This window comes from Notechis scutatus, chromosome Z, assembly GCF_049901735.1.
Source record: "Notechis scutatus isolate UNSWTSFEM ecotype Mainland chromosome Z, rNotScu1.2, whole genome shotgun sequence".
Lineage (NCBI taxonomy): Eukaryota > Metazoa > Chordata > Lepidosauria > Squamata > Elapidae > Notechis > Notechis scutatus.
Genome location: NC_142025.1, coordinates 46,774,738 through 46,799,219, shown reverse-complemented (window position 1 = coordinate 46,799,219; position 24,482 = coordinate 46,774,738). Strand labels below are relative to the sequence as shown.

At 37.2% G+C, this 24,482-nt stretch overlaps 1 protein-coding gene across 7 annotated transcripts in view; it reads left to right on the top strand.

Annotated features, from left to right (window-relative positions):
* The window catches only part of PLXDC2 (plexin domain containing 2), a 351,404-nt gene that overhangs the window by 229,923 nt on the left and 96,999 nt on the right, over window positions 1-24,482 (top strand). For all 7 annotated transcript variants that reach the window (XM_087947512.1, XM_087947513.1, XM_087947511.1 and 4 more), the window contains one exon: window positions 12,415-12,484. In XM_087947512.1, coding sequence (XP_087803638.1) covers window positions 12,415-12,484 — 70 coding nt within the window. The remainder of the gene's footprint in view (window positions 1-12,414; window positions 12,485-24,482) is intronic.

The following is a 24,482-nucleotide window of genomic DNA, read 5'->3' as shown; positions in this document are numbered from 1 at the left end:
TTTTCTTTGTCCTTGTTAAAGAGATGCATCTTGTCATTATGCAATGAATATAATGTTATATCATGCTAAAGTTGGTGGAGAAAATGGAGATAGCTCTCTAAGGAAAAGAACCAACACACAAACAAACACACACATGAACACACAGAAAAAGATGTAAATCATTAAAAGGTTACTTACAAGATTGTTTGTATTCATTTATTTATTTACATGTGGCATAGAGCACATGGATAACAGTAATAAAATTATAAAAAGGAGGACATAATGCTATTATACGCATATGATGGAAATACTGTATCAGAAGTGGTATTCAGCAAGTTCTGACCAGTTCTGGAGAACCCGTAGCGGAAATTTTGAGTAATTCAGGGACCTAGCAAATACCACCTCTGACTGGAAATTTTACAGTATCTTTCCCCACCAAGCCACACCCACAGAACTGGTAGTAAAAAAATGAATCCCACCACTGTATTGTATGTAGTCAATTCTGTGAGGTTTGAGGAATTCAAGAAATTATATGTTATAGATTACATTTTTTAAAAAGTTGATTCATAATAGTAGTTATATATATTTATCCAATTGAGCACAATATTTGTTTAGTTGAAGAAAGTCTGCTTTTCCTACTGTGTAAATTCTCAAGTGGCAGCTAGTGACTATGTGATCTAGTGTTTGACAATCACATAAAAAAGAAACAAGAGTACCTGTAATCTTTGATTTGCATCCACAATTGAAATCAGAATTTCTGGTGCTAAGGTAGGCAGTAATTAAGTGACTCACCTCTGATTTTATGACTCTTTTGGAATGTTGTTAAGCAATTAAGTGATTCACAGTCAAATACAATTTCCCCCATTGACTTTGCTTCCCAGAAGTTCACAAATGGCTACCATATGACCTGCGGATGCTGTAGCCACCATTAATACATGTTGATTGCCAAGTGTCTGAATTTTGAGCATGTGATCAGGAAATGCTGAAATGGTCATAAATGTGAGAAGCAGTTATAAGTCAGTTTTTCAGTGCCACTGTACCTTCAAATAGTTTTGATTTGAAGACCATCTGCGTGTATTATTTTAATATCAGAATTGTAATGGATTTATCTGCATTTGTGAATGTAGAACAGGGGTTTCAAACTTGTGGCGTCACGTGACGTATTGGGACTTTTTTCCCCTTCACTAAACCAGATGGGCATGTGGCGGATCCAATTCGCAGACCGCAATTTTCACACCCCTGATGTAGAGGAATGAAGAATAAAGAAAATAAAGTACAGCTTAACTTTAGTTTTTTGGTATCAGTACAACATATTTTCATGGACCAGACCAGATTTCTGCAGCAATGACTAGATAGATCATCCACCTTTAAATACCTGTCAGTTTCCAGATTGGCATAATACAATTGATATGGATTGCTGCATTCATCTGATTTAATGGATAAGCAGTGTCTGATTTAATGGACAATCAGGAAAAAGAGATTCTCTTTTGTCCTAAATTGGTCCATTAAATGGAGATTAAATAATAAAAATAAAGAATAAAAAAGTTCTAAAATATGTTTACTTTAGAGAGCAAGTCTTGACATATTTATTGCTCAATACATTAAATCTGTCCTTAGATTGAAAATAGTTGTACACCCATGAATTAAAGATACCAAGGAGGAGCAATGTACATAATGACTTTTTTCTTAGAGCAATGTAGATAATGACTTTTGATAGAGCAAACTCTGTTAGCTGCAAGATGTTAAAAAAATGAGCAGAGCAAATTAAGGAAATGATTGTTTAAATATGTGATTCTAAAGAACAAAGGAAGAGCGATATCTCTTTATGTAAAAGCGTTCACTGTTCATTAAGGCCTGAAAAGAACAGGAAGAAGTTGAGACAAGGAAATATCATACCAATAATTTAAATTATTTCAGTCTGCTCTCTTTTATAAGACATCAGATTTGATTTAAAGTTTCTGGACTGTATAAAATTTCATTATATTCTAATCTGGCAATTCTAGCTTAATTTGTGTTATCAACTTTTGAAACAAGCTATTGCCATACAGAAATCATGGCTAAATATAAGCCAAGGTCCTGGCACCAAAGCCAGTTAGTGACAAGAAAGGGGTGAGAATTGAGAATTATTCAGTACAGATGTTCATTCCTGATTTATAACATCCATAGTCTATTTGCATAATTGAAGTTACTGAGTTGTTTGGATTTATTAAGTTTTCATGGGAAGCCCAGGAGAAAAAGTTGCTGAAAAAACTTGGGGACAAAGTTTACCAATAAACAATGGTTAGCTGTGAAACCAATAAATATATTTGGTCCCTTGTAACTGAGGCCATGCTATTGTTTAAAGAGTGGAAGGAAAGTTTTTAATGTCCAAGAACTTCCTATTTATTTTAGCAACCACACAAAGAAGTGATTTAAGGAAATTACCTGAGAGAACTAGGTAGGAATTTTAAGCCCATATTTATTTCTTGTATTTTTAGAGAAAAGTAGGAAGTTGACATTAGTGAGTTAAGTATATTAGAAACATTAATTTACCACTCAAAATAAGTGGAAAACATAATTGTTCATAACTGAAGCTCTAGGTTATGTTTGATCCAAGGCTATTAGGGCCTAAAATTTATATCAATTATAAATTGTAACAAGAAAGGTGCCTTATTCATGTAATCTCTGAATTTTTGCATGGAACCAATGCCATAAAAGGAAGTGAAACATATTTTGTGCAAACATATTTAGAAAAGAAAGCATCATTAAGGAAAAAGAGGATTTTCAAATAAGAGGCTCATTGTATTCTGTGTTCAACAGTACAAAGGAGTTGCCTTTAAGGCAAAAACTGAAGTAAAAGGGGAGAAAAGAATCTAAAGCTTTTGCGGGAAAGGTAGATTATATAAAACAGTGTAACGATCAAAGAAGCATCAAAATTGTGAGCCCTAAAAGAAGAGTCTGGAATTTGCAATAAAAGAGTAGTAAAGGATAAGGAAGAAAATGTTGAGAGGAAAATGGACAAGATATTCTTGTCTTTATTTTCATTAAGTAATAAGAAAATATTTGTGGATATACTTGGAGAATATTGGAAAGTAAATAAGGAAGTGATTTTTTGTTGTTAAACCATCAGCTTGAAAATAAGGTAACTTTTAAATTTTGAATAGGAACTGGAAAGTAAATATGAATATATCAAGAATACTTTACAAAGAATTACTTAATGTAAATTAGAGTGTAATCTTAAATGCACTGGTCCCTAGAATCAACTGCCATGAATTCAGCGAATGTATGTCTGAGCAAACATAGTTTTCACTACTCTGGAAATTAGAAAATATGGTCTCAGTTTAATCAAACAGACAAAAATCACTAGCTTACATTTTTCTTTTCATGTTGAATCAATGACATTTGTTTTTGTCTGCTTGCCTGCTTTCTTGGATTATATGGAATCCAGTTCACAATCATTTAAGCTTATTTTTGCAGATTGAATGGAATCCTCCTAAATAATTTCAACTGGTTGGAAATATTTGTAGCAGTCATATGAGAGAGGAACAAACAATAGACCAAGGTCTTTATTGGATGATTTATTGTAATTTTTTTTATTAAAGATACCAGATATGGTATTTTTTGACCGATGGTTTGTGTGTTAATATACTGTAATATAAGCAAACCACTATTTATAGTAAATGTATTTTAAACTATTGCCCAATTTACCTCGACTCAAATTAGGATAAATCTGCTCTGCCAGACAGTTTCAGGAAAGAAAGAATTGTAGAATTCAACAATAGTTCCCAGCTTCTTATGCAATGAAGAGGAGTTGAAATTTCCTTAACGTCTTCTTCGATGTCTCTCCAAGGGAACGTAATATCATTTGCTTATGACTGTTTATGCTAGTGTATAAGAATTCTTATAGCTTTGTTAGTTTTCAAAAAGATACAAAGTTAAGCAATAAAAAAACAAATAGATAATTAAAAACAAAAAGTCTTGGAAGGGGGTAAAAGTGCAGAAAAAAGTAAGAAAAATAGGAAAAGAATGTTTCTCATTATCTTTGGTAGATAAACTCTTACACTAAGGTTAACATTTGTCTACATTATTTTGATAATCCCATATAATTTTAATCATCAAATCCAAAAATCAGTTTTTAATTTTTATCAGTTTTTTGCAAAAAGTTCAATAATGGTTTCCAAGTAGAAATGAAATTTGCCAAAGTCTTTTCTTTCATCAAAGCTATCATCTCTGCCAGTTCCATCAATTTCACCATCCATTCTTCCATTGTAGATATTTGTAAGTCCTTCCACCTTTAAACATCTTGATCATGTGTGTGTGTGTGTGTGTGTGTGTTTTCGTAGATTTTACGGGTACAGGTATGCAGGTCTTAGCGCGTTCGGGTCTTTCCGTGTAAGATTGAGAGCATCTTGGCATGTTGCGAGTCCCACTCACCATCTTCAGGCTGGTGCTTTGGCTTCGTGCACAAACATGAAGCCAAAAGCACCAGCCTGAAGATGGCGAGTGGGCCTTCGTCGAAACATTGCCAAGATGCTCTCAATCTTACACGGAAAAAGACCCGAACGTGCCAAGACCTGCATATATGTGTGTATATATGCGTGTGTGTATATATATATGTGTGTGTATATATATATATGTGTGTGTATTTTCTTAAGTTTTTGCGGGTACTTACATTTATTCAGTTTTGTTCGGGTATTTTCCCACCATATACCAGAAGAAAGCACACACCAACTGCTACCTCAACGCCCAAGCCCCCCACCCCACCCATTCCGTGGCCAAAATACTAATTGCCAGAACCAAATGCCTGGCAGACAAGACACATATAAAGACTGAACTATGCACCCTGACTAAAGAACTGACAGCCAACAGCTTCCACAAAAGCAAAATCACAGGCCTGATCCACAAAAACACACTGAGACATAATGGAGACATAGAAGATGAACAGACCTATGGAACAGCTGTCCTGCCCTACATAAGAGACAAAATCAGTAAGATACTACACAGGCATCACATCAAGACTGCCTTCAAAAGAAACAGAAAAATAGCAGCCATCCTAAGAAACCCCAAGGATAAAATTGACCTGGAAAACCAAGGCATATATCAAGTCCCCTGCGCATCATGCCCTGCCACATACATTGGACAGACCAATAGAAGAATAAGTACCCACCTAGATGAACACAAAAATGCAGTAAAAAAGCTGGAACACACTTCCTCACTAGTCCAACACATGAAAGCCACAGGTCATAGCATCGACTTCAATGGCACCAAAACCCTAACCACTATAGAAAACCCCAGCTACAGAATTATCAGAGAAGCCATAGAGATTGAAAAAAGACCTGAAAGCATGAATAATAGAGATGACTCCACCAGACTGTCAATTATCTGGAAGCCTGCACTCACAAACAAAAAAATCACACCACAAACCAAGCAAACACCTGGGCACAAACAGCCCTCCTCCCAATACCTCCAGCTCAAACACACTCCAACCAGGCACCCAGATGAAACCTAGTTTCCTAATAAATGATAGCCATCCGATTACTCGAAGCCAAGCCGCACTAAAACCCTCCAATATAGGAAACACAATGTTGCCAGCCAATCAAGACAAAAAAAATGCTACAACACAGACAGAAGATATTAAAAACACCAATCAAGCAGAACACAGCAAACTCCAAGACCAATATACACAGACCAAGACTCCCAGCCAATCAGGATGAAGAAAAAAACATTCTGGCACAGCATAGGCTAGCATCAAATTTAAAACAGAAACGGCTGTGAAAGCCTGACTCACAGACGAACACAATACACAAGCCTGATAATGGCAGATGAGATTCTGCCGAAACGTTGCTACAACTTTAAAAGCACAACTATAATGATGTGGGAAAATACCTGAACAAAGCTGAATACCATACATGTAAGTACCCGCGAAAACTTAAGACTATATATATATGTGTGTGTGTGTGTGGATTTTCACGGGTATAGGTATGTAGGTCTAGGTGTGTTCAGGTCTTTTCCCGTGTAAGATTAAGACTATCTTGGCGATGTTTCGGTGAGGTCCCACTTGCCATCCTCAGGCTGGTGCTTTTGGCTTCGTGCCAGTGCAAGCAGTGTGTGATTGGAGCTGCCGTCTCTCTATAAATACTGGTGGGAGGGCACTGGTGTGCTGGGCTGGTTGGCTGCGTTGCTGCCTCTTGATTGGTTGATGGAGTTGATGTTGGTATAATGGGCTGTGGATGGCCTTGTAAGTTTTGTTGTGGAGATATCCTGGATCTTGTGCTGTAATCTCCTGGGTCATTTGTTTTGTAGTGATCTTTTTTCCCTTTGCCTCCCGTGTTTTAACAGCTTGGGTAATGGGTTGTGTGATGGCCTTGCAAGTTCTTTTGTTGTGGTATCCTGGGTCCTGCGTTGTAATCTCCTGGGTCGTTTGTGTTTTGATCTCTTTTCCATTAGCCTCCTGTGTTGTAACGACTTGGGTAATGGATTGTGTGATGACCTTGTGAGTTTTATTGCTGTGGTATCTTTGGTCTCGTGCTGTGATTTCCTGGGTCATTGGCTGTGTTGCAACTTCTTGAGTTCTTGTGGTGTAATTTCCTGAGTTTCCTGAGTTTTCTGATATGATATCCTGAGTGGATGGTTGTGCATTCTGGGTTTTGGTCTGGCTTTGAGTTTGGGGTCTGGGTCTGTGTTCTTGGCATGTGTCAGCTTGTTTGGTTTTGGGGTTGGGGTGTGACAGCTGGTGAAGCAGCGTGGTCTGGTTTCTGGACGGTGGTTGTCCTTCGTTTATAGAATGGGTTTGGGCCTGGGTCTGATGAGGGGGATTGGCGGTGGTGTCCCGTGTTCTTTTGGGTCTGGTGTTGGTTTTCATGGCTGGGGCTTGTTTGTTGGTGAGGGCTAGTTTCCAGATGTCTGGTAAGCGGGAGATATCGTCCTGTTTATTCATGTTATGGGGGTGTTTCTCTATTTCGATGGCTTCCCTGATTATTCTCTTGCTGGAGTGTTCAGTGTTGGATATTAATTTGGTTCCTTCGAAATTAATTTCATATCCTGTGGCTTTAAGGTGCTGGAAGAGGGAGGAAGTATTTTCTTCTTTTCTGACTGCATTTTTGTGTTCTGCGATGTGTGCATTTATTCTCCTGTTGGTTTGTCCAATGTATGTGGTTGGGCTATTGTTGCATGGTATTTGCCACTGCTTGCACTGGCACGAAGCCGAAAGCACCAGCCTGAGGATGGCGAGTGGGACCTTGCCGAAACATCACCAAGATACTCTTAATCTTACACGGGAAAAGACCTGAACACACCTAGACCTACATATATATATGTATATGTATGTATATATGTATATGTATGGCATTCAGCTTTGTTCGGGTATTTCCCCACGTCATAGTAGTTGTGCTTTTAAAGTTGTAGCGACGTTTCAGCAGAATCGCTACAACTTTTAAGCACACAACTATGACGTGAAACTTAAACAAAGCTGAATGCCATGTCTAATCTCCATGAAAACTTAAGAAAACATATATGTATATATTTGTTTTCTTAAGTTTTCGGGTATTTATATGTATGGTATTCAGCTTTGTTCAGGTATTTTCCCACGTCATTATAGTTGTGCTTTTAAAGTTGTAGCAACGTTTGGCAGAATCTCATCTGCCATCATCAGGCTTCTGTATAGTGTTTGTCTGTGAGTCAGACTTTCACAGCCGCTTTCTGTTTTAAAGTTGGTGCTAGCCTATGCTGTGCCAGAATGGTTTTTCTTCATCCTGATTGGTTGGGAGTCTTGGTCTGTGTTTATTGGTCTTGGAGTTTGCTGTGTTCTGCTTGATTGGTGTTTCTAATATCTTCTAATATCTACCCAAACAAAGCTGAATTATATATATATATATATATATATATATATATATATATATATATATATATATATATATATATATATATATATATATATATATATATATATATATATTATATTATATTATATTATATTATTATATTATATTTATTATATTATATTATATTATATTTATTATATTATATTATATTATATATAAGTTCCATAAGAAGCTTTTGTTTGTTCAGTAAGCCCAAAAGTATAGTGTACAATCCAAGAATTGTTGGCTTCAAAATACATCTCTAAAACTCATCATATATTTTAAATGATGACATAAATGTCCCATCTTTCGCTGAATGAATTTCCATTAAAGCCTTTATCCACTAGTTTTTGTAGATTCTATTTTATGATCTAGCTTGCCTTGAAGCACTGATATATACAAATGTTATTAATACCACATCAGAAAATATTTTATGTAAAATCTTGCATTTTTGTTTGGGGTGATATATTTATAAAATAGAGTTAATGCTCTTGATTGTTAACATATGTTTATAAAGATTTCTGATTTACTATGAAGAAAGAAAATATAACCTTAAAGATTAGAGTACAAAGTACATTTGATAGCTGGTTAAATATTTTATCTAGATAATTTTTCAAAAGTGAATGGGTATAACTTTAAATGAAGATTATGCACACATGTAAAGTGACCGTTTTAAAGAGCTTAAGATCAGTGACTGGATAGCAGAACATTTTTCCAGAATCCAATCCAAAGCTCCGTGCAGCCAAAGTGCTTACATAGTACCGTAAGAAATTCATCCTGTGGCGTATGTGGCTAACAAGACTTTGACCTTTAACAGGGCACTGATGGTGATAAGTTGTAGAATTGTGAAGAGATGTTTTTCCTATTAGCTGTCCCATCTTAAATGGTAAAACAGATTTGTTTCTCCTTTGCACAATTCTGCAGAGCTATCAGTGATGTTCAGGACAGAACTATCTCTTCCTAGTGAAATTTATTTGATTTCATATATCCTTCATAGCTAACAATAATACATTGACTGTTACAATATGACTGGCCTATATAGCATAAAACATAAATTAATTCTATAAATACAATGGCTGTGTTCATACATTGCTGTTAGCCAAATCCAAGGAAATGAGTTGATGATTCATCTAAGTATGTGGATGCAGGCAATATAATATGGACTGCATTGGCTGGATTCACATAGCTAAATCATGGGAGTAGATCTGATTCAATTCCATTCTTACCTATGGAAACTCGCTGTGTGGCTTTAATAATACTGTCTTAATCAAATTTATGACATAAGGTTGTTGTCGAAGAAAAACGATTTTCAAGTAAATTGCTCTGAACTTCTAGAGCAGTGGTTCCCAAAGTGAGCGGTACTGGGGGTGGGATGTCTTAGGGGGGCGCTAAGAGGCAAGTGGGCTGGCAGGGGGCACTAAGAGGCAGCAGGGGCGTTTGAGGTGCCGGCCCGCAGGTTCACTGAGTGCCGGCTACGCAGCCCATTGACTGTTTCATCGCTCCGTAGCCGGTGCCTCAAATGTGGAACCCACATGCGGTGAGCCTTGCCAAGCCTGGTGGGGGGGAGAGGTGGGAGGTGGTGGAAAGGGGGCACCTTAGCTTGTAGGCTGTCCTCTCCAGTGGAAGTGGCAGCAGAGGCGTGTCAGAAGGCCCGAAAGCAAAACCCTCCCAAGGCACGCAGTGGAAGGGTGAGTGGTCCGGCGTTAGGGCCCCTTCCCTGGAGGAGAACAAGGGAGCGCACAGCGCCCACCTGGCCTCTGCCTCTCCAGCCAGCCACTTGCTTGTTTGCTTGCTTAGTTTCCAAGTGATCGTTCCCTCCACCTCCACCAGTCTGGGCTACTTCCGCATGCCTTCCTCCTCCCGGGTGGAGCGTAAAGATGGGCAGAACGCTTCCCTGAAGTTGGGAGTCTCTGAGCATGTGCAGAGCACCTCCCCTTGCTTGGCCCGATGGAAGTGGACCTTGGGTTGAAGCAAAGGGGGTGAAGTCGGCCGCATCGCTGCCCTGGAGAGGTTGGCATTGCAAAATTGGATGCCAAAGAAAGAACTGGGGCAGGGGGTTGGAGAAGGGTCAGAGGGGAAGCTGCATTAAGGAGCAGGAAGATCTTAGCCATGGCTAATCCGGAATCAAATAGCATGCTAAACTCTAAACCAGAATGGCTCGGTTGATATATTTAGCCCGTGTTTCTCAACCTTGGCAACTTGTGTAGACTTCAGTTCCCACTCTGGCTTTGCTCTACTTTCCCAAAGTGCCGCCGCTGTAGCATTCTTTCTGTCTGTCTGTCTGTCTCTCTGTCTGTCTGTCTGTCCGTACATACATACATACATACATACATACATACATACATACATACAAACATACATACATGCAAAAGGTCTGCCTGTCTGCCTGCCTTCCTGCCTACCTACCTGCCTGCCTGCCTGTCTTTCTGTCTTCCTACCTACCTACCAATATAGATCTATCTGTCCATCTATCCATCTATCCATACAAGGGTCTATCTGCATGCCTGCCTTCCTGCCTACCTACCTACATGCCTGCCTTCCTGCCTACCTACCTACATGCCTGCCTACCTGTCTTTCTGTCTACCTGTCTACCTACCTACCTATAGATCTATCTACCTACCTATCTACCAATCTACCTACCTATCCATACATTCATCCAAAAAGTCTGCCTGCCTGCCTATCTACCTATCTATCTACCAATCTATCTACCTACCTACCTGTCTTTCTCTCTCTCTCTCTCTCTCTATCCATCCATCCATCCATGTTCGAAGCGCCAGCCCCTCAGGCACATTGGGAAAGTAGAGCAAAGCCAGTCCAGGAGGGAGGGAGAGGGAAAGGGAAAGGGAGGGAGGAGGAGAGGGAGAGAGAGAGAGAGAGAGACCTGATGCATCAGATTGAAATGAGGCCTAGTTTAGACTGAGGCCCTTTTCCACATTGAAACATCTTTGCCAACACATTGCAACATCTTTGGCTTCTATGAAAGGTTTTGTGGACGAAACATGGTCAAGACTATCAGGAAGCTCTCACATTTTGTTGAGGCTTTAAACAGGATCCATTGGACCAGATTTCCACCATAAAAATTACTTTTCCCCAATGTATTACAGTGCCAATTCTGAAGAAGGCAAAACCAAAATGTACTGGTAAATTACAAGAACACACGCACACTCTCCCTTCTAACCCTGCTGGAGCAGGTGATTGGACAAGAATAGATATCTCATTATCTTTCTCCTCCCTCCCTCCCTCCTTCTTTATTTCTTTTTCTTTCTGTCCCTTCCTTCCATCCACCCTCATTCTTTGCCCCTTTTTCTTTCTTTCCCTTTCTCTTTCTTTTCTTCCTTCTCTCTTTCTCTCTCTCTCTCTCCTTTCTCTCTCTTTCCCTCTCTCAGGCTCACCTCATTGACTTGACTTGCTTGGGTAGGTCCCTCCAGTGCAGTGGGCTCAATGGGGTGGACCTGCGGGGCCAGCACCTAGAACGCAGCAGTGGCGGCATGTTTGAAAAGTAGAGCAAAGCCAGAGGTCGGTAATTTTTGCTGCAAAGAATCCCAAAAGCTTCTGGGTTGTGCACAAGAAGGGACACACATGTCAATGCAATTCAGCAACATAAAATAAAGAGATACAAATAAAACAAATCAAGAATCAGCAAAGTATCTCTAATTAGATTCTATTCACTACTAGAATCTAATCAGAGATGCTTTGCCGATTCTAATCCAATGACCTGCTCCAGCAGTGTTAGAATGGAGTGTGTGTGTATGTGTGTGCAAGGCTGTCAAAACTCCAAAAACAGGTCAAGTAGCTCTGGGGAGGCCAGTCATAAATGAGAACACTGCTAAACAACCGGCCATTAAGTGAGGATCACTTGTTTGCTAGTCACCTGGCCATGCCCACCCAGTCACATGCCCAGCAAGCCACCCAGTCATGTGACCAGGAAGCCATGCTCAGCAAGCCACGCCAGCCAGTCGCGTGACCAGGAAGCCACGCCCACCCAGTCACATGACCAAGCCACACCCTCAAATTAGGCCACACCCACAGAAATTTGAATCCCACCCCTGTGGGGGGCACCGAGGATGAGTTTGTAGCACCAAGGGGGCGGTGAACTGAAAAAGTTTGGGAACAGTATATATATATAAAAGATCTAGAAGAAAGACAGAATATAAATTGACTAAAATAAAATTAGTTCAGGGAAATATAAGCAAATAGAGAACTACAAATTCAATCCTGGCCTATCTATTTTGTAGGGATAACATCAAATGTACCTACGTGACAGACTCAGTTTTCACTTAACACTTTTAAATTTCTTTCTTTTTATGAAGCTTCCAGATCTGGTGTGCTTCTAGTAGCTTAGATGAGAACTTCAATAATCCCACAAAGTATGTCCATTCTGCTTGAGAATTATGGGATTTTAAAAAAGATGCTTTATATGTTGCTAAATTGTTTTAGTCAGTTTTAATACTAAAAAAAAAAACCCAAATGAGGAAGATTAATGTAAAAAAGCTTTAAGGTGGAAGCAGCTGTGGAGAGCTGGATCGTGTTCTGAAGTGACTGATTCTTTTCTCTAATTTCCTTTATTAATTTTATCTTCTGGTGTTGTTCCTTGCAGAGAGTGAATCTGTCCTTCGATTTTCCATTTTATGGCCATTTCCTACGTGAAATTACTGTTGCAACTGGGGGTAAGTGGCTTCCTTAGAGTTCACTTTGAATAATCTGACAACAATCTGGTATTTCAAAGCAAGTAGATTTTTTTCATATTTTAAGGAAATGTAAGAGTTCATTCAGATTCAGTCTATTTTTTATACAAACATCCTTTTCTCTCTCACACACACACAATCTAATCATTTTGAATGTGTTTTTTTCTTTGCCTGAATACTCAAATATGTCTTTGGAAAGAGAAGGTATTTTTTTTATTAGTAGGGCTCCAAAGGAAACACAATGCTTTGGCTTGCACGAAGGCATTTCCCTTGTCTTTTTCTGCAGTGCTTTGAAGCAGTTACATGTTTTCCAAGGATTGCAGGGCAGCTCTGTACAATTGCAGCACAAACCTGGGGAAGAATGTGCTTGAAAAATTCACATTACTTCATAGATGACTGAGATGATGGTCTCATAAATTAAATCTGAATCCAAAGCAGGAATAGAGTGGAGAAAGTATCTCAGAATTGATCCTCCCTAATTCTCTGATATGTCAAGGCAGGAGACGAGGCAAGCACTTTTGGACTTAGAGGATTCTGTTACTGTACTGTACAATGAAATTAGTGCTAATGTTCTTGGATTTAGTTTCCTGATTTGGACTACTTTGAAGAGCTGACACATCAATAATGAGTATAGCTTTACCCTATTTTTATTATCTCATTCTTTGCCAAATTCTCACTATTCAATGGGATTGTTACTAGAATAAGATTTATATAGCTTGAAGTTGCCCAATTCTGAACATTTAAAAAACTAGATTAACAATACAGCTTAGTTCTTTTCATCATCTGTATTTCCCTGTTCATTATAATTTTTTACTGACTATAAAAAATATTTTGACCCTCAATTAATGAAAAAGGAAAGAGAGGAGAAAGAGCCAACACTAATTGCTGGCTCATTTGGGCAATTAGTATATCCTTGTCAATTCTTATTTTGCCAAGGTTATTTGACTCCCATGTCTGACGAAAATCAGTGTGTACTGTCATTATTGATGTAATTAATTGTTCTAGGTGGATATATCATATGGGATTCCTATACTAATTCCAGAAACTGTAAAACTACTAAAGGCCTAAAACTTCTAATAAAATTTCAGATATTGACTTCGGGGAGAAATAAGCACCAAAGTTTTTTTAGTTTTAAGATCCATACTGAGGGGCAGTAGTAAATGCAGAAATGAAAGAGTTTATTTTCCACGGGAACCGTGGAAGTGTTTTAGCTGCTTCTCGGATGGGGGAGCCGCCTCTGTAACTTCCACGGTTACCACAACTTCCGCCACTGCTGCCGCTGTTATTGGAGACGGCACTGGCAAGAGAGGGACAGCTGCAGCTCAGCCTGGGCGCTTGGAATGCAGGAACAGGCTGCGCACCGGGACTTTTGCAAACTTGCAGAGCCCGAGGCTGGAGCACCAAGGGTAGCAGCAGCAGAGTCGCTCGCTCGGCTCTTCTCACGCCCACCCAGCCGCTCGGGATTAAACCAAAACGCAGCGCGCGGCACTCCCAGGTACCTCAAAATGTTTTTTTTTCCTGTTGTTACGGGTATGGGGGGAAAGCGGGAGCAACTCAGACGCTGTTGTTGGAGATGGCGCTGGCGAGAGAGGTGCCAGCACCGGTGGGAACCGTGGAAGCTACAGAGGCCTGAGAAGCATCTGAAACACTGCCGGACATCCACGCCGATGCTGCCCACCTGCTGACCCGGGTAAGGGAGGGGTAAGGGAGCCTTCCGTGCCCCACCATGGTGTTAGGAGCGGCTGATGGTGAGGCGTAGCTGCCCGTGGGGCACTCCTAATGGCAAGTTGCCCCCACCTTCCCCCCCCCCCAATTTCACATGTTTTAAACTAGGTCTGAATTTGGGGGGAGGGGCTTAATTTTATGCCTAGAAAACATGCTGGGTCTTCCTATTGGGGGGCCCGTATTGTTGGAGAAACACGGTGCATAAAATATCATCTTATTGACACATGGATTTTTTTTGGTGCATAACTTCTTCAAATAAACATACTTTATAGGTTTTGTTCTGTTTCAAATTGGCAGCACTGTATTCCATGAGTGTCCATTTCTATAGTGATAGGATCTGCTAAGACAGATGTGAAAAAACTTTTCATGAAAAGGCTTCTCTGATGGATTTCTTTTGCATCTTTATCTTCTGTATTCCAATGTATTCTGGGATAATAATATGTTCCAAAAGCCTATCAATGAGATAGTGTGGGGGGAAAAGGGCTGCTTCTCTCTACTGGTTTTATTTGAAAGACAGGAACAAAAAGAATATTCCAGTAATACAAGTCAATAGAGGCATCTATTTTATTTTTATACCTATTTTTGTCCTAGACTATTGAGGGCCTTCAGCCAGAAAACTCTGTGTGAATTAAACTTCAATTTTTGAAGCTGATGTTCCACTTTGATAAAAGACCAGGCAAAACATAGACTTGAAGTTATTTTTTGAAGCCACCCACTCCCCGCAATGGCCTTTATAGACACTTTGGCAATAGCCAAAAGATGCTTTGATACATACCAGTACCTGCCAAAAAGCTCTCACAAGTGCCAGATGAAGTGAAGGGAGAATGCAGACCACCTCATCTGAACTTCTTCCTGCATAACCTCATATGTGGCATTCATTTGCCCCATTAGATTTTGTTGGAAATTAAAACTCTTTCAATGACTGGGTTGGAAAAAGCCCTTGTGACAGTAGCATTATTAGGATTTTATTTTTATTTTTTGTATAAAGGAAAAAAATTATAAATGCTAAAATTTAGCAACATTGTCCAGTGCAAACTATAAATAATGTCATATGAAGCCTCTGTTATATATCTATTCCTACATGAATTATGCAATAAAACCTAATTGTTTAATTCAGTTCCAACTGGGAACTTCTCATAATTACAACCATACTGTGTTGATAGTACTCTGATATATCTGATTATATCTATGAAGTACTGAGAACGATTATCTTACAAAACAAGGTTTTAAAATCATAATTCTTTTAAAACAATGTTAATTCAAATTATTTAAATAAGTACATATTGACGAGTATTCATATTCCAATCCAGTCAGTCATTGTTCTGACGAAACAAATAATAGTTTATATCATATCAAAGATTTACTAATTATTGTAGGATAAACATGAAAAAAATGAACTTAGGAGCTAAGGTTTTTGACACTTAGGATAAATTTGTAAGAAGAAATTCATAATGTAACTTCGGGCAAAGGGGTAAATTTATAATTGTACTTATAACTTCTGTAAAGCAGTTCAGAAGCCGCTTCTTTATATCTTGTTTCTTTCATTTCTACTTTTCTTTTACTTGTTTTCTTTCCCCCACCCCTTTTTTCATTCTTTTTGTACTTTAGCCTTCTCTTTTATTTCTTTTTTATTTCTTATTCCTTTTTATACATAATAAGATTAATACAATTAATTTGTATTAATTTTAGTCTTTTTTAAGTTTTGAATAAAATTATATTTTTGAAAAAGGTATCATTGTAGAATGACCTATTGTAGCTCCCCAAAAGTCTGATATTACCTATACCTTCAAAATGTTTCTGCAGATATGCAGATAAAAATTGTTGTTCTATAATTTAAGGCTACTACATCTCAGCTTTAGTTTCAACATGAATCTCTGTGACTTTATGATCTTTCCTATGTACAGTTGTTCTATACTAAATTTTGAATTTCTCATAAGGTGCTTTTAGCCTGTAAATTTTGTCCCTTGTCTTCCTTTCAATCTATTCCACTTTGTCTATTTCTATCTAAAACTGCTATCTCAGATCTTTATATAATATCCTGTTCAAATAAAAGTCTAAACTAGGGGGATTCACTGAAATCAATTGATTTATGAGAAAACACTGAAACAGACTCCCATGGCAAATATCTTTTGATTAAAATAAGAAATAAAATAAAAGGTTGCATAATACCAGGAGGAATTAGATGCAGAATTTTCATGTATTACAAGATGAGCACTAACATATTAAGTAGTGTTTGCCATTATTTCAATCAATATCCTTCTCATCCTTATAAAATAGCTCTTAAATAATACTGTCAGTTTGGATGGCTGATAGATATGGAAGAGATTTTGAGATGTTTTCATCTTCCATTTCATTCACCACACCAATGTGCTGAATGTGTTGTTTCTGCATTCTGTACAGAAATTCTGTACACCCAGAAGTTTCTGTAGTAACACAGTTGAAAATTGACATATGAGTTGTGATCTTGCTTGCTAGGTAAAGATTAAAAACAACTTGCAGATGTTAACATTTGGAAGTTAATAAAGATGTGATGCAGAAGGCCATTGAACTCAAACTGAACCTCTATGATATTTGATTCATACTGTAATTTCTCCAACTATACAATTAATTGAAATTGTATGTGTCCTATGGAAGATAATCAATAATGCTTGTATTAGAATCTGGACTCAGTATATAAAATGCTTGCCTTTTGGAAGTATACTTTCTTTCAGTGTGAAAGTATGCAGAGGCTCAAGTAAAATAACCTGAAAACAATTCTGAACAAAGTTTATACTGATAAATTATTAGTCAACTTATAAACAACTCATATTTGAGTGACTGTTATTGCACAATTCCAGTTCCGCTAATTCTAGGATATACAGGACCTTGGCTTCAAAACAATGAGGTTTGGAAGTGATAACTTTTCCCAAGTTCTCAAGTATTGGTGTGGCCCCATTGCTTTTAAATTTTCTTTAAGAAAGAAAGAAGCAATTTTAATTATTTTGCACATAAGTATAGCAAACAAAATTGTTGCTGAAGAACTATATAATGACACAGAATTTAACATTTCTCAGACACAAGGAAGGAAGGAAACAGCAACAGTACATTTTGCTTAATCAAGTTTTCCTTCCTGTATATATTTTAAATTAAATATAAGTAAAGCAGCATGGTGGCCTAGAGGTGGATCTCTCACCTCATAATCAGGAGGCTGATAGTTCTTTGTCTGAGTGCAAAATATCTGCTCAAACTCCGCATAGGTGTCAGGAAGGGCATCTAGCCAATAAACACTTGGCTCCATTCAATTCAACACAGTTGAGAAAGTCCAGAAATATTTCACAAGAAGAGTTCTCCACTCCTCTACTCGTTGCAGAATACCTTATGCCAGCAGACTTGAAATTCTAGACCTAGAAAACCTAGAACTACGCCGCCTTCGGTCCAATCTAAGTATAGTATATAAAATCATACATTGCAATGTCCTACCAGTCAATGAATACTTCAGCTTCAACCATAACAATACAAGAGCAAACAATAGATACAAACTCAAGGTTAATCGCACCAAACTTGATTGCAGGAAATACGACTTCAGCAACAGAGAGGTCAATGTCTAGAATACTCAACCTGACTCTGTGGTTTCTTCCCCAAACCCCAAAAACTTTAACCTTAGACTGTCTACTATTGACTTCACCCCTTTCCTAAGAGGTCTGTAGGGGGCTTGCATAAGCGCACCAACGTACCTACCATCCCTGTCCTATTGTTTCTTTTTTTTCTCTTATATGTATCCATCTATTCATAACTATGTTTTTACTTATACCTATTATCTTGTAAGCAATTGACAAACCTAATAAATAAAATAAATAAGTTACTCCCAACTCCACCCTAATGCAAGGATTACGTGGTCATTAAAAGAAAAAACAAAAAGGTGCTAACATGAGTGGTCTCCATATATTGTTTTCTGTCACTATAAAAGTTACATTTTTATACCAGTTTTTGGAAGCTACACTATAAAGCCTGAAAAGCTGCTTATGGCCCTCCAACAGCAACACAACTTTGGTGGAAGATAACGGGCTACTTCAAAAGGGTACCTCATTTTATTAGACAATCGAATGAGAAAGGAAAACAGTGTAGAATATGGATATGATTGAAAGATAATTTAAATATGGGAGTCACTATAAAATATGTAGGTACTAGTGTGAAGTAGTGGTTCAGTTACAACATTTAGATTCTACATTACACAAAGCTCACAAGAAGCCCTTGGAGCAGGCACATTTTCAGTCTAGTTTCCTTTTAGGGTTTTTACTGTGAAAATTGAATTGGTTGTCTACTGTCATACTTATCCATTTGTTGTTTAACCCTGTCCATATTTATTTAACTCATAATTTCTTAGTTGTTTTGTATTATGGACCCCTTTGAAAGTCTGATAAACCTACAAGCCCAATTATGCTTAAATACAGTTAAAATTGAAGAATAACAAATATGTAACTTGTAATTTTTTTCCAGTACAAATTCAGAGATCCCCTGAAATCTGTTCGTCCAAGGAGCCCAGATCCACAACTACTGATCCAGTTCCTATTAATCTTCAAGGCTGCTTCTATGGTAGCTGAGTGCTTATGACATAAACCAGCCTTTACTCTTGTGTTAATAGTACAAATGGAAATTAATTGTCCTATCATGGTTTTCATTATGTTTATCCACTTGTGTTTTACCCATATCAGTAGATATGATGTGTTCCTGTGTGTCGAAAAGTTCTCCCAGGTTGCCCATCCCTGATAGGCAAAGTAATTGAAGTGTAGCCAGGAGCTTCTTTGTTGAAATCTCTCTCCTATAAAAAAACCTATTAGGCAGATTTGAATAAGCCACCCAACTCCTGTCCCTTTGTTCTTTCTAGGAGGAAAAAATTATTCCTCTTTGGAGGAAAATTTAAAACAGTGTGAAAAAAGACAAAGCAGTGAAATTTGCCAATCTAAAATGGGTTCTATAAGATGTGAATTTACATTCTTGAAATTCATGTTATCCTAAACACGGAGAACTTTCCACCAAGTTGCTGTTATGAAACTAGTCTGTTACTTTGAATGAACAGTAAAGTTACTAAAATCTAGTATGAATAAAATTCTTAAGTTCACATATAGCAAAAGCCTATTTTCCATGGAATCTTATTGATAAAAATGAAAATATTCTTTTTCAATGATGAAAATAAAAAAATGAAAAATTCAATACATGAATGTTAATTATGGAAGTAAGTGGAGTAACGAGATGAAACTATTGCATTCCTCAAAATACTTTTCAGCACATCATTTCTGAATTAAATATATGAAAAATAATTCTATGAGTTTCTTAATTATGGTCTAAAATCATGAGACATTATGGTTTCCATTCCTTCTTTAAAATATTTCACATTATTGCCTATATTAGAGTTTATATTTTGAACATTGCAATGTACATTGTTTCTGCACAGCTAATCATATGGGGCAAACCGTCAACCTTGTGTAACTAAGAAGGAACATATGTGTGTTTATTTGCCATAGAATCTTTTTCAAAGATATGGAACAGCATGAAATGGTTAGATTTTTAAATATAATCGATTTCTAGAGACTTTTATTTTCTAATCTGCAGGTTGTAGATAAAGAAATTTTGGGGTATCGACAAGGTAACAGCAGCCACTTGGATAACATTTGATGCATACTCAATTTCAGCAAATTGCACACAGTGTCTAGTTTTTCAGTCTGATAGAAATGATCTGATAACACTTCTAAGTTGGCAGTTTCTCACATCAGTGGTTTCTGTAGTTGAAGTGACACACAGAGAAATTTCCTTGCTTCATGGATTTAATTTTCCAGGAATGCTTTAAAAGAAGCAGCAGCATCAAAAACAGCTACTTGGCACTTTGTTTAAAACTATAAATTGAACTGGGCTGAATGCATTTTTAATCTTTTAAACTTAAAATACCAGTGAAATTCAGATATCATGGGATATAGATTGGCTTATATTCTATTTAAAAATTGAAACCTAGAACAAGTTTTTCAACTATGATTATAGTTGAAAAGTTTAAATAGTATATAACAGTGTAAATGGAAAATGACCAAAGCAGTGGGGAAAAACTTTCCAAATTCCCTAGAACTCTATAAACAATTGTGAAATTCATCACAAGGGTGAAAGTAAGAAAGACCCAAATATAAAATAGAACTCGCATCTGCAAAATTTGCAGTGCAAAAACAATTTCAAAATGGGATGCATAGACAATACACAAACAAAAAACATAAAACGTAAGAACATAAAACATATTTTAAAACATAAAACTCAGCTTTAACCCTCAACCACAACCCTACCTCAACCGATCCACCATCACCCAAGACTAGGCATGCATGCCCCTAACTACCTCAATTCCAACTACTACTGGCCTTAAATGCAAACTACTCAATGCAAGAAGCCTCGTGAATAAAATACCTGAATTTTTCCTCCTACTAAATATGGCTAAATTCGACATTATATTTGTCTGTGAAACATGGCTCAATGCATCTCTCCCTGACTCCATTACCACAGTAAGGGACTATCATGTTTACCGATCAGATTGTGAAATTCGTAGAGGAGGTGGTGTTGCTATCTTCTATAGTATAAAAGTCCTTACATCTAAAAAATATCCAAGTTACCCAGGAGCTTGCTCTTCCTGAGACCATCATCTGTGAACTATCCTTAAATATCACAATTCGATTCTTACTATGTTACAGAGCACCTGATTATGACATCGAACATGTAAACAAGCTAAATACATTACTAACATGGGCTGCATCCTGCCCATACCCTTTTATCTTTCTTGGTGATTTCAATCTACCACATATTGACTGGACCCTAAATGAATGTACAACTGAAATCATACACACAACCTTCTACAATGCTATTACAAATCTGGGACTGGAACAACTAGTAACCAACAACACTAGACTAAACAACTGCCTCGATCTCATCTTCTGCAATAGTTTGAATTTAATTTACGGAATACAAACTAAAGAACCCTTTTCCAGCAGTGACCACAATATGATTGACTTTTGTCTCAACATACGCCCACACAAAATCACCACAATGATGTAATCCCCAATTGTAACTTCAAAAAGGCAACTATGATCTTATAGACAACGATCTCTCATCCCTTGATTGGCAATCTCTATTCACTGGATGCAATACTGTTGAAGACCATTACAACATATTTTTACTTGAAGTCAAAAGAGTCATCAAACTATATGTACCAACAACAACTCCCAAAACAAAACAAAAAGCAGATTACCCATAACAATAAGGAAACTTCAATCCAAAAAGAAATCACTCTGGCGGAAAAACAAATCTGGTCACGTTGCCAATTTCAAAAGCCGATACAAAAATTTATGCCACCAGATAAAGACCGAATGCACCAATTATCACATTAAACAAGAGGAAAACCTTCTAAGCACCAATTCCACCCGTGCTTTTTACAATTTTGTAAACAACAAACTAAAAGACTCAAGGTCCATCCCACCCTTGATAGGACCTGATGGTAAAGACTGCAACGACGACACCATTAAAGCCAACCTCTTTAACACATTCTTCGGCTCAGTGTTTGTAAACAGCAATGGATCATGCCCAGTATTTCCTAGCCGTACCACAGATAACAACAATGATCTAATACATATCGATTTTACAGAAGACAATGTTGAAAAAGCACTACACAATCTAAAACCATCTCTATCTATTGGACCGGATGGAATATGTGCCTACTTCTTAAAAAAAGCTATCCACTGCCATAGCCAAACCTCTAAGCATAATCTTTGAAAAATCTTTCAGGACCAGCTCCTTGCCTAACCTATGGTCACAAGCCACAGTCATCCCCATCTTCAAAAGGGAGACCCAAGCCTAGTTGAAAATTACAGACCAATCTCCTTATGCTGCATCACCTGTAAAGTCAAGGAATCGATTATTAACCAATCCATCATCCTCCACTTAGAGACAAACAATCTACTCTCCAATAAACAATTTAGTTTCAAAAAAAAAAACTATCCTGTAATCTGCAACTCTTACACTGCAAAAACATATGGACGACACAACTCGACCAGGGCAAAGCAATAGACGCAATCTACATAGACTTCTGTAAAGCCTTTGATTCAGTGGTACACGACAAACTACTCCTAAAAATAAAATCCTATGGTATCTCTGGACAACTGAATAACTGGATAGAAGCATTCCTGGCAAACAGACAACAAATGGTCAAAATTGGGAGCGTCCTATCAAATTCTGTACCTGTCAATAGTGGTGTCCCCCAAGGCAGTGTTCTAGGACCAACTCTCTTCATACTCTACATAAATGACCTCTGTGATCATATTAAGAGCAATTGCGTTCTTTTCGCTGATGATGTAAAGCTGTTCAATACCACAGACAATACTGCTACCCTACAAAAAGATCTTGACTATGTATCAGAATGGTCAAACAAATGGCAACTTCAAATCTCAACAAATAAATGCTCTGTCTTACATATTGGCAAAAAAATCAGAAAATAAATTACAAGCTGAATAGTCAAGATCTTGTTGATGACCCAAGCTCTGTAAAGGACCTTGGAATACTCACCTCTAATGATCTAAGTGCTAGAGCCCACTGCAACTACATAGCCAAAAAGGCATTAAGAGTTGTTAACCTAATCCTACGTAGCTTTTTCTCTGGTAATATCACACTACTAACCAGAGCATACAAAACATTTGCTAGACCAATACTCGAATACAGTTCATCAGTCTGGAACCCACATTACATATCTGATATTAGCACAATTGAGAAAGTCCAGAAATATTTCACAAGAAGAGTTCTCCACTCCTCTACTCGTTGTAGAATACCTTATGCCACCAGACTTGAAATTCTAGAACTAGAAAACCTTGAATTACGCCTGCCTTCGGTCTGATTTAAGCATGGTATATAATATCATACATTGCAATGTCCTACCTGTCAATGAATACTTCAGCTTCAACCATAACAACACAAGAGCACACAATAGATACAAACTCAAAGTTAACCGCACCAAACTTGATTGCAGGAAATACGACTTCAGCAATAGAGTGGTCAATGTCTGGAATACTCTACCCGACTCTGTAGTTTCTTCCCTAAACCCCAAAAACTTTAACCTTAGACTGTCTACTATTGACCTCACCCCTTTCCTAAGAGGTCTGTAGGGGCGTGCATAAGCGCACCAATGTGCCTACCGTCCCTGTCCTATTGTTTCTCTTATTCTTCTTTTATTTTTCTTATATGTACCCATTTCATGTATTCACAACTATGTATACACTTATACTTATTATCTTGTAAACAATTGGCAAATCAAATAAATAAATAAATAAATAAATATTTTCTAAAAACTGCTTATTAAGTTTTAACAAAACAAATAAAACATCTTGTTTAAGTACAGCATAGTTGCAAATTATCACATTTCCATACAAACACAATTTAATATGCATCTTGTGTATTCAACTTCATATCTTATTACTCTTTTTCCAAGTTCTCACTATTTTTCCCTTTATTTCTATTCAATTTTATTCATTAAACTTATACTTTCATCTGTCTTATTTACAATTTCATATGTTCTCATCCAACATTCTTAATTCTCAATAAACAAACATAAACAAACAAAACACGTAACATGAAAACATAAAACTTCTTTTTAGAAAGCGGCTTATCCCCGGGTTACATCTTTTTGTACAGACATAAATCAAATTCATGCTCACCTTGTATACTATTTCATATCTTATTTAACATTCTATATTTTCTATATGTCTTCTCCCCTCTTTTCACTCTCTTAATTCTATTTTATTTACTTCATCTCAATTTAAATCATTATACTTGTATCTTTTGTCCGTTCTTTTTCAATTATCTATTTATCTTTTCTCTTTAATACAAATTTTTTCCTGTAATCACTGGTTGAAGTATGGTTGAAGTATGACGCCTTTCTATCTTTCCCCCAAATTTAACACTTAAAATAATACACAATTTCCATTCTGATTCTGCTTAGTACATTCTACGTAACATTTTAAAATAAAAAACGTAATAAGCTTATAGTATAGTAAAAACAATGTTCCATAACAAATTAATTAATTAAACTCTATTATTAAATCTTAGACATTTTACACATTCTCTACAATATTCTATTAACACATAAAATATTCCAATTTTCTAACTCTATTTCAAATACAAATACAATACAATCTTATGTACTTTTGCAGAATCTCTTTTTAAATTTTATTTTACCCTTTGTCTCTAAAAAAACCCTGTTTTT